Source organism: Salmo trutta, chromosome 14, assembly GCF_901001165.1.
Source record: "Salmo trutta chromosome 14, fSalTru1.1, whole genome shotgun sequence".
In the NCBI taxonomy this organism is placed as follows: Eukaryota; Metazoa; Chordata; class Actinopteri; order Salmoniformes; family Salmonidae; genus Salmo; species Salmo trutta.
The window spans coordinates 21759345-21777654 of NC_042970.1; the positions used below are offsets into that span (position 1 = coordinate 21759345).

Here is an 18310-nt window from a genome sequence, read left to right on the forward strand (position 1 = left end):
AGACTTTTGCCCATATACATGGATGAACGCTTCTCCCCCTCTGTCATGGATGCCATGGTTGCCCTTAGTTTGAAGATGTAATCCGGAGACAGGTGTTTTATATAACAGACTTCTGTGTTCTCTTTTCGACTCCCTCCTCATTTGAAATCATACTCTTCTTCCACCGGGCATTCTACTGATTTCAAACTTGGTCAACTTCTTCTGTGACAACAGTACTGTTGATCGCCATTTCTTCCCCATCCCTGTCATCAGAAGACTCTACAATGTCTGGTTCAATTAAAATGTTTTTACCTAAATCAAGATTTCCTCATTGTCTGATTCATTTTCAGAGTCAGAGAGAGTCAACATGGCATGATCGTCCACCCGAAAGTAATCCATGACAACTATTCCCCACGGATCTTTGTTGATATGCATGTTAAATTCAGGGCAGCAATATTGAGAGCAGTAGCAACAATTTTGCAGTTCTTCATGATATCTTTTTAAAAAGCCGTGGTAGCAAGGATAATCTACACATACTGAGCAGCTCATGTTATAGACAGAAGCATGCTACATGGCAGATTAATCCAAACTTATCTCTCGGCATGTCCAGCCCATCCATTATCTCAGTCAACCATGGCTAACGGGAAGGTTCCTGTATTTTTCTGTGGCTAAACCAACTAGGTTCATAATTTAACAATTTTATTTGTATTTATAGATGGCATGCACATTTGTTATTAAGGCACTTGAAAGTTTACATGTTCCGAAAGCATTTCTGACATTTTTTGTTAATAAAATGTTTGTATAAGTTTAAATGCCTCTCGTGTTAAGTAGTGATGTGCGACATATGCCTAGCTTCCTGGAATGGGTTACATATGTTCTGGTCTGTTCTTTGATACGAAAGACATGACTGGTGTTTTTGACAGGCTTCCATCAGAGGAAGAGGAACTCTGAGGTTAGCGTGTGGGTGTAGTTTTGTTTTTCTCCACATACAGCTGTAGGGAGAGAGCAGCTGGGAGCCAGTCAGGAGAAGTGTGTGTGTGTGCGCGCGTGTGTGTGCATTTGTGTGTTTTGATGAAGATGTTGACGGGTGTGCCTGGGGGGAATTGGACAGATCCCATCAGTGGTTGCTGTGGCGGCGCTGGTGGTTGGCGATGCGTTTTTCAGGCCCGCCCTCCAGCATGCTAATGATGGCCCAAAATCACACATTAGCAGTCCACACACACTGCTTACACACTCCTCACACACTCCTCCAGGCTCTCAGATCAAATGTCCATTGGCTCCGTCATCCCCCATCCCCCTTACCCCACACACCATGCAGAGTCCACAGCTGAGGAAACAGATTGGGCTGTTTTTTTTGTTGGTGTTTCTCTCTTTGTTTGTTTGTTGTGCTCTGGCCTAGTGAAACTCATCGTCTGGGGGAATATTAAGTGGCTGAAGCAACAGCGTTTGGACGTGTTTATACGGTGTTTGTGTGCCTGTGTGTGTGTGTGTGTGTGTGTGTGTGTGTGTGTGTGTGTGTGTGTGTGTGTGTGTGTGTGTGTGTGTGTGTGTGTGTGTGTGTGTGTGTGTGTGTGTGTGTGTGTGTGCTTATGTGTGTGTGAGAGTAGAAGTCAGTCAATGTGAAATCCGTCAGTGTGTGTTTCCACAACATGCAGAACAGACACAAAGCAAGATTAATCATTTTTCCAAGAAGGCAGGTGTCGATGCTGTAGCTTGAGGCTCCTCTTTGCTATTCAGCCCTCTGGCGCATTCTAAAGAACATTGCCTCTTTCTGTGAATAGTAAAGATATTATGTTTGTCAATGTTGTACTTGCTGTAATAAAAGGGTCCACTGCCCACATGACTGTGAAGGTGTATGAGAAAGACAACCTCCAACACAAGTCTCTCCATCTCGATCTGGGTTTTCATGGCTTTATTTTTTTAAAGAGCTATTGGGAGAGAATGATGTGTTCGTTGCCTTTCAAATATAATGGTGTCTAGAGCTGTGAGACATCATTAGTCAACATGGATATTCAGTCACTCCTTCCGCTCACATGTTGACTAGACCGGGCACGTGCGTGTGTCCTCGTGCGGCATCGCACGCAGGTTGATTTTGTCCATCTACACCAGATGAGATCAGGACACGCATGTTGAAATATCAAAACAAAGTCCGAACCATCTTTATTAATTTGGGGACAGGTCGAAATGCATGAAACAATCACGGCCATTTAGCTAGCTTGCTGTTGCTAGCTAATTTGTCCTGGGATATAAACATTGGGTTGTTATTTTACCTGAAATGTACAAGGTCCTCTACTTCAACAATTAATTCACATATAAAAGGGTAAATTTAGTTAGTTTGTAGTAATTTCTCCTCCTTCAGTCTTCTTCTGACTATATATGATGTTTGGCAACCAACTTTAAGGTGCATTACCACCACCAACTGGACTTGAGTGTGAACCTCATTTAATCTTTCAGTCACCCATGTTGGTATATGCTCCTAAAAACCAATGAGGAGACGGGAGAGGCGGGACTTGCAGCGCATCGAGCATCAAAAATAGAAACAAGTTATATTTTAGCGCCTGGCTACGCAGACGCTAGTTGATTGAATACCATGTATGTGTAAATATATTTTGCAACGTGCGCGAGCGGTGTGGTCAGCATGTTAGGGTCTCCCACTGTTTCTCTTTGTGTATCTGTCTCTACTGGAATTACACGAGACATGCTCCTTCTATCTCTCTTTTCCTCCCCCTCCGCCCCCTCACATTCTCTCTCTCTCGTTTTCTCACACTGTGAAACACAACAAACTTTTGTGGAATTGCTTATCTCAGTAACAAGACACTATGTCCAATCAGTGGTGTGGCACAAACCTACCAGGATTGTCGTTTTCCCTGGGAGAACAAAAGCCAGACAACTCATGAGTTGTGTTGAATAGAATAGTCTAGGTGTTATCTGGGGCTCTCCCTGTATCAAATCAAATTTTATTGGTCACATACACAGATGTTAATGCGAGTGTAGCGAAATGCTTGTGCTTCTAGTTCCGACCGTGCAGTAATATCAAACAAGTAATCTAACAATTTCACACAAGTGTAAAGGAATGAATAAGAATATGTACATGTAAATATATGGATGAGGGATGGCAGTGCGGCATAGGCAAAATGCAGTAGATGGTATAGAGTACGGTATATACATATTAGATGAGTAATGTAGGGTATGTAAACATTATACACCGCTCAAAAAAATAAAGGGAACACTAAAATAACACATCCTAGATCTGAATGAATGAAATAATCTTATTAAATACTTTTTTCTTTACATAGTTGAATGTGCTGACAACAAAATCACACAAAAATAATCAATGGAAATCCAATTTATCAACCCATGGAGGTCTGGATTTGGAGTCACACTCAAAATTAAAGTGGAAAACCACACTACAGGCTGATCCAACTTTGATGTAATGTCCTTAAAACAAGTCAAAATGAGGCTCAGTAGTGTGTGTGACCTCCACGTGCCTGTATGACCTCCCTACAACGCCTGGGCATGCTCCTGATGAGGTGGCGGATGGTCTCCTGAGGGATCTCCTCCCAGACCTGGACTAAAGCATCCGCCAACTCCTGGACAGTCTGTGGTGCAACGTGGCGTTGGTGGATGGAGCGAGACATAATGTCCCAGATGTGCTCAATTGGATTCAGGTCTGGGGAACGGGCGGGCCAGTCCATAGCATCAATGCCTTCCTCTTGCAGGAACTGCTGACACACTCCAGCCACATGAGGTCTAGCATTGTCTTGCATTAGGAGGAACCCAGGGCCAACCGCACCAGCATATGGTCTCACAAGGGGTCTGAGGATCTCATCTCGGTACCTAATGGCAGTCAGGCTACCTCTGGCGAGCACATGGAGGGCTGTGTGGCCCCCCAAAGAAATGCCACCCCACACCATGACTGACCCACCGCCAAACCGGTCATGCTAGAGGATGTTGCAGGCAGCAGAACGTTCTCCACGCCGTCTCCCGACTCTGTCACGTCTGTCACATGTGCTCAGTGTGAACCTGCTTTCATCTGTGAAGAGCACAGGGCGCCAGTGGCGAATTTGCCAATCTTGGTGTTCTCTGGCAAATGCCAAACGTCCTGCACGATGTTGGGCTGTAAGCACAAGCCCCACCTGTGGACGTCGGGCCCTCATTCCACCCTCATGGAGTCTGTTTCTGATCGTTTGAGCAGACACATGCACATTTGTGGCCTGCTGGAGGTCATTTTGCAGGGCTCTGGCAGTGCTCCTCCTGCTCCTCCTTGCACAAAGGCGGAGGTAGCGGTCCTGCTGCTGGGTTGTTGCCCTCCTACGGCCTCCTCCACGTCTCCTGATGTACTGGCCTGTCTCTGGACACTATGCTGACAGACACAGCAAACCTTCTTGCCACAGCTCGCATTGATGTGCCATCCTGGATGAGCTGCACTACCTGAGCCACTTGTGTGGGTTGTAGACTCCGTCTCATGCTACCACTAGAGTGAAAGCACCGGCAGCATTCAAAAGTGACCAAAACATCAGCTAGGAAGCATAGGAACTGAGAAGTGCTCTGTGGTCACCACCTGCAGAACCACTCCTTTATTGGGGGCGTCTTGCTAATTGCCTATAATTTCCACCTGTTGTCTATTCCATTTGCACAACAGCATGTGAAATTTATTGTCAATCAGTGTTGCTTCCTAAGTGTACAGTTTGATTTCACAGAAGTGTGATTGACTTGGAGTTACATTGTGTTGTTTAAGTGTTCCCTTTATTTTTTTGAGCAGTGTATAAACTGGCATTCTTTAAAGTGACTAGTGATACATTTATTACATCCAATTTTTTATTATTAAAGTGGCTAGAGATTTGAGTCAGTATGTTGGCAGCAACCACTCAATGTTAGTGATGGCTGTTTAGCAGTCTGATGGCCTTGAGATAGAAGCTATTTTTCAGTCTCTCAGTCCCAGCTTTGATGCACTTGTACTGACCTCGCCTTCTGGATGATAGCGGGGTGAACAGGCAGTGGCTCGGGTGGCTGTTGTCCTTGATTAACTTTTTGACCTTCCTGTGACATCGGGTGGTCTAGGTGTCCTGGAGGGCAGGTAGTTTGCCCTCTGTGATGCGTTGTGCAGACCTCACTACCCTCTGGTAGTGTGGGCGGAGCAGTTGCCATACAGCCCGACAGAATGCTCTCGATTGTGAATCTGTAAAAGTTTGTGAGTGTTTTTGGTGACAAGCCACATTTCTTCAGCCTCCTGAGGTTGAAGAGGCGCTGTTGTGCCTTCTTCACCACGCTGTCTGTGTGGGTGGACCATTTCAGTTTGTCCGTGAAGTGTACACCGAGGAACTTAAAACTTTCCATCTTCTCCACTACTGTCCCGTTGATGTGGATAGGGGGGTGCTCCCTCTGCTGTTTCCTGAAGTCCACAATCATCTCCTTTGTTTTCTTGACGTTGAGTTTGAGGTTATTTTCCTGACTCCACACTCCGAAGGCCCTCACCTCCTCGATGTAGGGCGTCTTGTTGTTGTTGGTAATCAAGCCTACCACTGTAGTGTCGTCTGCAAACTTGATGATTGAGTTGGAGGCGTGCATGGCCATGCAGTCATGGGTGAACAGGGAGTACAGGAGAGGGCTGAGAATGCACCTTTGTGGGGCCCCAGTGTTGAGGATCAGCGGGGTGATCTTCACCACCTGGGGGCGGCCCGTCAGAAAGTCCAGGACCCAGTTACACAGGGCGGGGTCGAGACCCAGGGCGGGGTCGAGCTTAATGACGAGTTTGGAGGGTACTATGGGGGGTACTATGGTGTTAAATGCTGAGCTTTAATCGATGAACAGCATTCTTACATAGGTATTCCTCTTGTCCAGATTGGTTAGGGCAGTGTGCAGTGTGATTGCGATTGTGTTGTCTGTGGACCTATTGGGGCAGTAAGCAAATTGGAGTGGGTCTAGGGTGTCAGGTAGGGTGGAGGTGATATGATCCTTGACTAGTCTCTCAAATCACTTCATGATGACGGAAGTGAGTGCTACGGGGCGATAGTCGTTTAGCTCAGTTACCTTAGCTATCTTGGGAACAGGAACAATGGTGGCCCTCTTGAAGCATGTGGGAAGAGCAGACTGGGATAGGGACTGATTGAATATGTCCGTAAACACATCAGCCAGCTGGTCTGCGCATGCTCTGAGGACGCGGCTAGGGATGCCGTATGGGCCGGCAGCCTTGCGAGGGTTAACACGTTTAAATGTTTTACTCACGTTGGCTGCGGTGGAGAGCCCGCAGGTTTTGGTAGCGGGACGTGTCAGTGGCACTGTATTTTCCTCAAAGCGAGCAAAGAAGTTGTTTAGTTTGTCTGGGAGCAAGACGTCGGTGTCAGCAACGGGAATTGTTTTCATTTTGTAATCCGTGATTGACTGTAGACCCTGCCACATAGAGTTGAAGTCGGAAGTTTACACACACCTCAGTTGGAGTCATTAAAACTCATTTTTCAACCACTCCACAAATGTCTTGTTAGCAAACTTGTTTTGGCAAGTCGGTTAGGACATCTACTTCGTGCATGACACAAGTAATTTTTCCAACAATTGTTTACAAACAGATCATTTCACTTATAATTCACTGTATCACAATTCCAGTGAGTCAGAAGTTTACATACACTAAATTGACTGTGCCTTTAAACAGCTTGGAAAATTCCAGAAAATTCCGTCATGGTTTTAGAAGCTTCTGATAGGCTAATTGACATCATTTCAGTCAATTGGAGGTGTACATGTGGATGTTTTTCAAGGCCTACCTTCAAACTCTGCCTCTTTGCTTGACATCATGGGAAAATCAAAAGAAATCAGCCAACACCTCAGAAAAACAATTGTAGACCTCCACAAGTCTGGTTCATCCTTGGGAGCAATTTCCAAACTCCTGACTGTACCACGTTCATCTGTACAAACAATAGTACACAAGTTTAAACACCATGGGACCACGCAGCCATCATACCGCTCAGGAAGGAGACGCGTTCTGTCTCCTAGAGATGAATGTACTTTGGTGCGAAAAGTGCAAATCAACATCTCAAGACATCAGTCAGGAAGTTAAAGCTTGGTCGCAAATGGGTCTTCCAAATGGACAATGACCCCAAGAATACTTCCAAAGTTGGGACAAAAAGGCTTAAGGACAACAAAGTCAAGGTATTGGAGTGTCCATCACAAAGCCCTGACCTCAATCCCAAAGAAAATTTGTGGGCAGAACTGAAAAAGCTTGTGCGAGCAAGGAGGCCTTGTGTCAGGGGTGTGTGTACTGGTGGTGAAGTCAGGTGCAGGAGAGCAGAGAGTTGTGAACAGGCGCACACTTTATTCAGACTGGAGTGAACAAACAGACGGACGCAAACTGCTTCAAAACCTCCAGCAAAAAGGCAAAAGTGCAAAGCGCAAAAAAACACTCACCAAAGCTAATGTACCAAATAAACATACAACGTGCACAAACACAGAACATGGAAACATAGCCTGGCGCGTCACAATAACCACATAACAACAAACAATTTCACACAAAGACATGGAGGGGAACAGAGGAATAAAGACATGCAGTGTGATTAGGGAATGAAAACCAGGTGCGGGGAACAAGACAAAACAAATGGAACAATGAAAAATGGAGCGGCGATGGCTAGAAAGCCGGTGACGTCGACCGCTGAACGCCGCCCGAACAAGGAGAGGGGCCGACTTCGGCGGAAGTTGTGACAACCTGACTCAGTTACTCCAGCTCTGTCAGGAGGAATGGGCCAAAATTCACCCAACTTATTGTGGGAAGCTTGTGGAAGGCTACCCAAAACGTTTGACCCAAGTTAAACAATTTAACCTGTGGGCTAGGGGGCAGTATTTTTACGGCCGGATGAAAAACGTACACAATTTAAACAGGTTACTACTAGAACATGCATATTATTAGTGGATTTGGATAGAAAACACTCTGAAGTTTCTAAAACTGTTTGAATGGTGTCTGGGAGTATAACAGAACTCATATGGCAGGCAAAAACCTGAGAAGATTTCAAGCAGGAAGTGGAAAGTCTGAGAATTGTAGTTCTTCTTTTGATTCTCTATCAAAGCTACAGTGTCTGTGGGGTGACGTTGCACTTCCTAAGGCTTCCATTGGCTGTCTAAAGCCTTCAGAAAGAGGTTTGAGCATTTTTCTGTCACTGGGCAGATAATAGGAGCTTGATTTTATTAAAGAGCGTTTGACATGCTTCTAAGTACGGTAATGGAACATTTTGACTTTTCGTCTCTCGTTCCGCGCTCGCGCGTAATGCTTTTGGATAAGTGATCCGTACGCACGAACAAAACTGAGGTATTTGTACATAAATATGGATTATTTCGAACAAAAACAACATTTCTTGTGGAAGTAGCAGTCCTGGGAGTGCATTCTGATGAAGATCAACAAAGGTAAGAGAATATTTCTAATACTAATTCTGAGTTTAGGTTGCCCCAAACTTGGCGGGTGTCTGAATAGCTCACCGTGATGGCTGAGCTATGTACTCAGAATATTGAAAAATGTGCTTTCTCCGTAAAGCTATTTTAAATCTGACACAGCGGCTGCATCCAGGGGTAGTCTATCTATAATTCTTTAAATAATTGTAATATATTTTGTCAAAGTTTATGATGAGTATTTTTGTAAATTGATGTGCACATTCACCGGACGTTTTGGTGCGAATACATTTTCTGAATATCATGCGCCAATGTAAAATGCTGTTTTTGGATATAAATATGAACTTTATTGAACAAAACATACATGTATTGTGTAACATAATGTCCTAGGAGTGTCATCTGATGAAGATCGTCAAAGGTTAGTGCATAATTTAGCTGTGTTTTGTGTTTTATTGACACATGTCCTTGCTTGGAAAATGGCTGTGTGATTATTTTTGTCTATGTACTCTCCTAACATAAACTAATGTTTTGCTTTCGCTGTAAAGCCTTTTTGAAATCAGACAATGTGGTTACATCAAGAAGAAGTGTATCTTTAAAATGGTGTAAAATAGTTGTATGTTTGAGAAAGTTGAATTATGACATTTTGTTGTTTTTGAATTTTCCGCCCTGATATTTCACTGGCTGTGGCTCTGACGCTAGCGTTCCACATAGCCCGTAGAAGTTAAAGGCAATGCTACCAAATACTAATTGAGTGTATGTAAACGTCTGACCCACTGGGTATTTGATGAAATAAATAAAATATCAAATAAATAATTCTCTCTACTATTATTCTGACATTTCACAGTCTTAAAATAAAGTGTTGATCCTATCTGTCCTAAGACAGGGAATTTTAACAAGGATTAAATTCAGGAATTCCATTTGAAAGGAAACAAGCAAACATTAAGATCAGGTGTGGCCAATTATTGGGCACGGCCAACACACCTGAAGACACTTAACAAGACAGAGGATAGAGAGAGTTTTTTTCATGCTCAGAATGGAATGTATATGTTTATAGGATCGGTGTCCCCCCGCGGGGTTGAGCTAACGTGCGCTAATGTGATTAGCATGAGGTTGTAAGTAACAAGAGAATTTCCCAGGACATAAACATATTTGATATGGGCAGAAAGCTTAAATTCTTGTTAATCTAACTGCACTGTCAAAATTACAGTAAATATTACAGTAAAAGAATACCATGCTATTGTTTGAGGAGAGTGCACAGTTATGAACTTGAAAATGTATTAATAAACCAATTAGGCACATTTGTGCAGACTTGATATGACATTTTGAACAGAAATGCAATGGTTCATTGGATCAGTGCAAAACTCTGCACATACACTTCTTCCATCTAGTGGCCAAAATATAAAATGCGCCTAAACTGGAATAATACATTATGCCCTTTCTCTTGCATTTCAAATATGATGACAAAATGTAATAATAATAAAAATGCATGTTTTTTCTATGTATTATCTTTTACCAGATCTAATGTGTTATATTCTCCTACATTCATTTCACATTTGCACAAACTTCAAAGTGTTTCCTTTCAAATGGTATCAAGAATATGCATATCCTTGCTTCAGGTCCTGAGCTACAGGCAGTTAGATTTGGGTATGTCATTTTAGGCGAAAACTGAAAAAAAGGGTACGATCCTTCAGAGGTTCTTTGAACATTAGTAATGTTTTCTTGTGGTTTTATGGAAAGTGTTCTGAATGTTTTGAGAACAGGACTTTAAATAGGACCATGAAGAAACCTGCAAAAAACGTTATGCTGAAGTATTGAAATTCCCCCTGAAGAATCATTCCCAAAACGTTGTCGGTAGGTTGTATGCAAAATAACCATAGGACAACCACTCTCTCACCAAGCTCTAAGAAACGTATGGTTCTCAGAACATTATACGCTAGCTGGGCTGTGTTTGGACACAACATGTTAGAATCTCTTTTTCTTATTGGCAATTATCAACACAGACACTCCAACGGGCTCTCTCTGTCGTGCCAAATAAAAGACTGGAATTATTGCTTCAATTGTGGAGTTCCAATAAACATACCTCTCACAACCAACAGTCAGAATCAAGGTTGTTTTGAAAGTAAGCTGTGCATGGCCGGATTTCAATGGTCGGCGTTAGTGGATTTTCCTGGACACTAGTATGCAATTACATTAGACACACTTGTGGAAGAGATCTGAAATGACAGGATTAATTGCAGTTACAGGATTAATTGCTGTTATGTTTGTCAATATGTCTCTTTTGATGTTTCATGTCAATCAGTACGGCATTATTAGCCTCAAAGTTACCATTGCAGTTACAGGATGAAGTCCAGCCTGTACATACAATGTGTCCTGTTATGTTTATGTCAATGTCTCCATTGATGCTTTATGTCTATCAGTGCTTCTTTAGTTATCGTCAAAGTTACTGTTGCATTTACAGGATTTCTACAATGCCTATATGTTTGTTTTGTTTTTGTTTTGTTGTTTTGTTTGCAGCTGCGGGCCCATGCTGTGGACATGAATGGGAACAAGGTGGAAAGCCCCATAGACCTATACATCTACGTCATCGACATGAATGACAACCGGCCAGAGTTCCAGAACCAGGTCTACAATGGCTCTGTGGCTGAAGGCTCAAAGCCAGGTACGTAAACTAGGACAGTAAATAGTGTCTTTTTTCTTCAAGTATTTCAAGTATATGAACGGAGGCATGATGATTCTAAAGGTAGAAAGAAGACCATGTCATGGTTGGAAGAACACTTGTTTTACCAGTCAGAGATGAAGGCCAGAGGTTTATCTACATTGTGTTCAGACACCAGATCTTTATCTACATTGTGTTCAGACACCAGATGTTTATCTACATTGTGTTCAGACACCAGATGTTTATCTACATTGTGTTCAGACACCAGATGTTTATCTACATTGTGTTCAGACACCAGATGTTTATCTACATTGTGTTCAGACACCAGATGTTTATCTACATTGTGTTCAGACAATGTTCTACTGCCAAGTTTAATGTCAGGAGAATTTATAAACAACGCAGGTGAGAGACCGAGAGAGAGAAACAAAGAGTACACACACACGCAACACACACATTGCAATAGTCTTTCCTCAGTGGAGCGTGGGTCTAATTAGCGAGGAGAACCAAACGTATTAAAGATGTCTGTATTTTCAACTGACTGCTACTCTTGTAAAAACAAAGACAGAGTGTGTTGGGGTTACAACACTGTCAATTTGTATAAAAAAATGTAGGTCACAACTAATTAGCTTATTATTATGAAATTGTCTCTCTCTCTCGCTCTATATATATATATATATATATACATATTCTTCATTTCTATTGTAAAAGACCAAGTCCATAATATGTCAAGAACAGCTCAAATAAGCAAAGATAAACAACAGTACAACATTACTTTAAGACATGAAGGTCACTCAATTCAGAAAATGTCAAGAACTTTGAAAGTTTCTTCAAGTGCAGTCGCAAAACCATCAAGCGCTATGATGAAACTGGCTCTCATGAGGACCGCCACAGGAAAGGAAGACCCAGAGTTACCTGTGCTGCAGAGGATAAGTTCATTAGAGTTAACTGCACCTCAGATTGTAGCCCAAATAAATGCTTCACAATGTTCAAGTAACAGACACATCTCAACATCAACTGTTCAGCGGAGACTGCGTGAATCAGGCATTCATGGTTGAATTGCTGCAAAGAAACCACTACTAAAGGACACCAATAAGAAGAAGAGACTTGCTTGGGCCAAGAAACATGAGTAATGGACATTAGACTGGTGGAAATCTGTCCTTTGTTCTGATGAGTCCAAATGTGAGATGTTTGGTTCGACCCGCCGTGTCTTTGTGAGACGCAGAGTAAGTGAACGGATGATCTCCGCATGGAGGAGAAGGTGTGATGGTGTTGGGCTGCTTTGCTGGTGACACTGTCTGTGATTTATTTAGAATTCAAGGCACACTTAACAAGCATGACTACCACAGCATTCTACAGCAATACGCCATCCCATCTGGTTTGCGCTTAGTGAGACATTTGTTTTTCAACAGGACAATGACCCAAAACACACCTCCAGGTTGTGTAAGGGTTATTTGACCAAGAAGGAGAGTTATGGAGTTATGCATTAGAGGACCTGGCCTCCACAATCACCTGACCTCAACCCAATTGAGATGATTTGGGATGAGTTGGACCGCAGAGTGATGGGAAAGCAGCCAACGAGTGTTCAGCATATGTGGGAACTCCTTCAAGACTTTTGGAAAAGTATTCCAGGTGAAGCTGGTTGAGAGAATGCTAAAAGTGTGCAAAGCTGTCAAGGCAAAGGGTGCCTACTTTGAAGAATCTCACATATAAAATATATGTTTCTTTGCTTAACACTTCTTTGGTTACTAAATGATTCCATGTGTTATTTCATAGTTGATGTCTTCACTATTATTCTACAATGTAAAAAAATAGTAAAAATAAATATATATATATGAATGAGTAGGTGGGTCCAAACTTTTGACTGGTACTGTATATATCTATTAGTCTGTTTTGTAGAATACAAACACAATGTCCCTGTCACGAACGTTTGTAGGAGGAGACCAAGGCACAGCGTGCGTATCGTTCCACATCTTTATTATATAGTGAAACTTAGCCAAACAAACAATAATCTATAAACAAACCGTGACGACAGAGGTGCACCATGCACTAACTCAAAATAATCTCCCACAAACACAGGTGGGGAAAAACAACTACTTAAATATGATCCCCAATTAGAGACAACAATGACCAGCTGCCTCTAATTGGGAATCATACAAAAACCCCAACATAGAAAAAAGAAACTAGATAACCCCCCCAGTCACCCCCTGACCTACTCTACCATAGAAAATAAGAGCACTCTATGGTCAGGACGTGACAGTCCCTCTATTGTATGCTGGAGTTAACACTGACAAGTATTTTTACATAGACCAGAGAGCTTTTCTCTCTCCCTTTATCTATTTCCTTCTTGCATGCAAGGATTCGTTTTAAGTTAGAGATTCATGCCGCTGAGTTATGGTTGCCTAATTGGCTAAATAAGAAAATTAGATTTGGGACGTTTTTCATAACTGGTGTATGTTCTGTGGGATGGTTATACTTTTCTGGAACATTTAAAACATAAAGAAGTTCAGCACTATTTTATCCAACTAATCACTTAAACTTTAAGCTGCTCTCTTTAGGCTGGTAATGAGAATGGTCCTTCCGTAAGTCTTTTGGTTCCATCAGACAGAATGTTTTTCTAACTGCTTAGAGCAAAGGGGATGGGATGTGTTCAGCTCTAGAAGAGACATGTCTATAAGACTAGAAGACTCTAATATCAAAATGCCTCTGAAGCATTACAGCTGATCCTCCATCTACTATGGCTGCGATATAAAACCATTTAAAGAGCCAGATCTGCGGGGAGTTTCCCTTATCGCTGTCGCCAGATGCAACATTGTGTGTCAAATCAATCCATCAGTGAAACTGGGTTTAAATGGCACGCTTGCCACCACAGACGTACACCCATCGGGAGACACAGATGCAAGCATGTCATTGGATTTGATCAGTCTTACATGTAAGTAATCAGGCAATTACACTACATAATTAGTAATCCAATTAGAACTAATCCAATTGTGATTCAGACAGGGGAAAATGATCAGTGATGTGTATTCATTCATGTGTCATCACCAGGGTGTTCTACGAGTTTGCTGGGCGCTTACCGCATGAGCTCTACAAGTTATTGGATGGTTATTGTAAATTGATAAGTTACACTGACATTGGTGAACCCTTGTCTATGGGGGGAAAAACTCAACACCACCACCACTTTCTCCTCATGCATAGGAGATCAGAAACATTTGGTGGAAAAACACCAAAATGCTATAGTCGGTGATGAAAAAACAATCTTGTTGAAACTTGAGACACTCTGAAATGAGCAGAGGTGTAAAGTATTTAAGTAAAAATACTTGAAAGTACTACTTAAGTAGTTTTTTTGGGGTATCTGTACTTTACTTTACTATTGATATTTTTGACTACTTTTACTTCACTACATTCCTAAAGAAAATGATGTACTTTTTGCTCCATACATTTTACCTGCCACCCAAAAGTACTCATTACATTTTGGCAGGACAGGAAAATTGTGTAATTCATACACTTATCAAGAGAACATCCCTGGTCATCCCTACAGCCTCTGATCTGGCGAACTCACTAAACACATGCTTCGTTTGTAAATTATGTCTTGACTGTTGGAGTGTGCCACTGGCTTTCCGTAAACTTAAAAAACAAGAAAATTATTCCGCCTGGTTTGCTTTATATAAAGCAGGGGCTCTTTAACTTTTTCAGCCTGGGACCAAATTAGAAATTCTGTGTTTTCCTGGGACCCAAGCTTAAGAGAATATGCAACAATACATAAATATCAGTACATTTCATTGCGCTTATGTCTAAAACAAATGCAATATAGTCAAAAGCAAATAATAATGACATTAAATATCCATATAAATATCTATTCATGTTTATTTTCCCCCATTAAAAACACTCTTACATATCTGTCTAGGTTGGAACTGTTGTTGTTAAAATACATATTTTTTATTCTGAACTGGAATAAACTGATTGATCACATCACACAGATGTAGACCAGAAAACACATACATACACACAGTCCTAATGAGAGGTGTGTGGCTGGTTGAAGTTTTCAACAAGCATGTCTATTCTGGGCTCCGTTTTTGACAGTGCAACACAGGTCAGGCTCAGCATCGACACTGTTTCTGTACTTGAGAACCCTGGCTTGCATAGGTATGTGGTGCCAAACTGAATCAGAACATCTACTGCTTTCTCAGTCAGGCAGGAGACTGCTTCCTGCTGCAGATGAGAAATCCAGAACTGTGTGAGTGTGTTTGCCTCAAAAAGCATCTTGCTTCAATCAGTTTATTCCAGTTAAGAATAACAATTGTTTCCTGAAGCATTCTGCTCTGTTCTGAAAGAACTCTCTCGGTTTACCATCATGCTGTGGATGTTTAGTCAGGACGTGTTGTTTTAATAATTTCTTCGTTTTGAGAGACTCATTACTAAGCACTTCTCCGCATAAAACACATTGTGGGTGCTCCTCTTTATAAGTTTGTATGAAAGAGAGAGAAACTAATCGCTGTATATGCGTTTCATGACAATTGAGTTCAGTCAGAACTTGTGGCTAGCATGAGTCCATTTGATGACAGCGGTGAGTGATGACGAGTAGAAATGACAAGTCAATGGCTGACAGAGCATCATCTGCTGCTGAACGTTGCGCTGCATCGTGTCTGTCGCGGAGTGATCTTCAAGAAAACTGCATAAAAATGATACGGTAAACCGCAAAGCACATGGGCATCTCCCTCTCACACTCGCATAGCTGAACTGAGCAGAGACCGTTGCTAAACAGAGAGCACACTGAACAAAGAGCGTAGATGAACTTGGTCAAATCAATTCCAGTAATTAATTAAATAATTATACATTTACTCTGACACGTCGCAACCCACCACTAACAGTCCGCGACGACCCATACTTTAAGAAAGGCTGATTAAGGAATTTGAAAATATTTATACATTTAGCAATTACATTGCATTGATACTTCAGTATATTTAAAGCAAAATACTTTTAGACTTTTACTCAAGTAGGATTTTACTGGGTGACTTTCACTTTTACATGAGTCATTTTCTATTAAAGTATCTTTACTTTTACTCAAGTATGACAATTGGGTACTTTTTCCACCACTGGTAATGCTGTGTGCTTTCTCACACTCAATTTGTAATCTGAGGGAGGCCTCTTTCTGTCCTAAAGAGTTTGCTAACAGTCGGAGAAAGACTTAAGAGAGTTTCCACTGCCTCTTGGCCTGGGGGGCTAATTAGGCCTCAGCATCTGTACACAGGAGTGGAGAGATGGAGGAACGCAGGGATGTTTCAGACAGTGTAATGGACCCAGAGTGTGTGACCGACTGCTGTTCTGCGCTGAGTGCAGGAGAGCACATTTGCCTGGCTGATTGTTCACAGAGGAGCCACTCTGTTACAGTTAAGACCAAATAGATTGAGTCTCAGAGCTGGGAGTGCATTTAGCAGGAAGTGTTACCCAGAGATGCTGATGGAAAGTAGCTTCAGACACCAGTGAGTGCTCTGGTTGGTTACAAATTCTGAAGTTTTACATTCACACACACACCCGGCATGGATATCGTAAACATGTTTTGTTCCTTAGGGACTTTATTTACACCAGAGATATAAAATAGATTTCTTCTCCCTCAAGTCTGTACTGTACTGTACTCTAATATTCCCTCAGCATGGAACGTTGTGAAGAGACATTGCAGTTGGGCAGTTAAAATTTTTTGACTGCCCATGCATTGAGGTGTGATTGCGGTCAGATTTGGAGGTAATTTTCTGATAGCTGGTTTTTATTGGCCCCTCCCGGGCTTGCCAGGGTTGTGTATGATGGTGGGTGGAGCTGCAATGTGGTCTGGTAACAGCCCTGGGAGGGCCAGCAGTGCCATTAGAGCCAGCTCTGTGTGACCACGATGCTTTGTGTCCCCTTTTATCACTCTGTGACTGCCAAATCCCTCTCCCTCTCACATCTCCTCCTCTGCCTTATACCTCTTCTCCTGCCCTGCCCTTCCCCACTCACTCATTCACTTACTACTGCCTCCCCAAATCACTACTGCCTCCCCAAATCACTACTGCCTCCCCAAATCACCAACTCACTACTTTCCTGGCCCCCTCTAAATGCATGGTATTATCTTCCTCTTAGCCTCCTTTTCTTGTCTTTTCCCGTCTTTTTCCTTTGCCAACCCATTTTAGTGTCATTTCTGGCCTGCCCTCTGTATTCTCTGTCCCTTTCCCTTTCCATCACTGGCAATTTCTTGCCATGGTATCTTTCTGCATCTGTGCTTATGTCCATCTCTCTCTCACGCTGCCCCCTTTTCTGTCCTCCACTCTCTCTCTCTCTCTCTCTCTCTCTCTCTCTCTCTCTCTCCTTCTGTAATTGGAAGGCAGGTGTTAACCTCAAGCTCAGTAATGTTTAGGAAGATGATGGAGCCCAACAGTGGTCTCAACTCCCTCGCTCTCTCTCCCATGTGACCAACTGGCCAACATGCCTTCCCTGCCTGCCTTCCACCAGTGAAATTTTCAGTCCCAGCGGTTTTGGCGGTAAAGCAATTAGGATTTGGAATTAGTTTTCAAATTAAAGAGGAATTAAACGGGCTAAGAGGTTAACCCTTTCAGGCATGGCCACATTCTTAGACAAAGAGCTTATTAAGGAATCCCTCTTATTGAAATGAAAGATGTCAGAGTTTACGTACGATTCTCTACATCACTTCTTTTTTCAAATATTGATGTTCTCCTCTCTGGAATAAGGGTCATTGTTTTTCTTCTCGCTCCTTCCTTGGTTCTCTCTCTCCCTCTCTCTCTGTTTTTTGTCTCAGTTTTTTTCTCTCCTTGGGAAAAGTGACAAATCCTGCTTTGAAAATGAATGAAATAGAATTCTCAGCTACAATTATCCCGTCGATGCTGGCTGTAACGGGAATGATGGTGCTATCTCTGCCCAATTATGAGAGCCAACAGAACAAACACCTGTAGCTGTGAGAACCCATCATGTGTCTCTTCTCCTTCCTGTCTAAAATTCAACATATTTACACTACCTAATCCTATCTAATACTGTCCCTGTGCCTAGTTCTGCAGCTGATCTACAGCAAAAGTGACCTTGGATTAGCTCCAATGGTTCTTGTTTCTCTTTCTTTCATCTCTCTATCCCTCTTTGCTTATCTCTTTCTCTCTTCCTGCACTTCTCCCAGTCTCTGTCTATGCATCCCTATATCTCTCTGTATATGCTTATATGCTCTTCTCCTCTTCATCTCTCCCCCTGTCTCTCCTCTTTGTTTCTACCTCCTTATACAGTATAACAACCCAAGTGTGTGTGTGCTCCTGCGTCTCTCTGCCTCTGCCTCTCTAT

General features: G+C 42.4%; 1 protein-coding gene across 4 annotated transcripts in view; it reads left to right on the forward strand.

Annotated features, from left to right (window-relative positions):
* LOC115207615 (cadherin-4-like) overlaps positions 1 to 18310 on the forward strand; it is a 373996-nt gene that overhangs the window by 326117 nt on the left and 29569 nt on the right. For all 4 annotated transcript variants that reach the window (XM_029774884.1, XM_029774885.1, XM_029774886.1 and 1 more), the window contains one exon: positions 10858 to 11002. In XM_029774884.1, coding sequence (XP_029630744.1) covers positions 10858 to 11002 — 145 coding nt within the window. The remainder of the gene's footprint in view (positions 1 to 10857; positions 11003 to 18310) is intronic.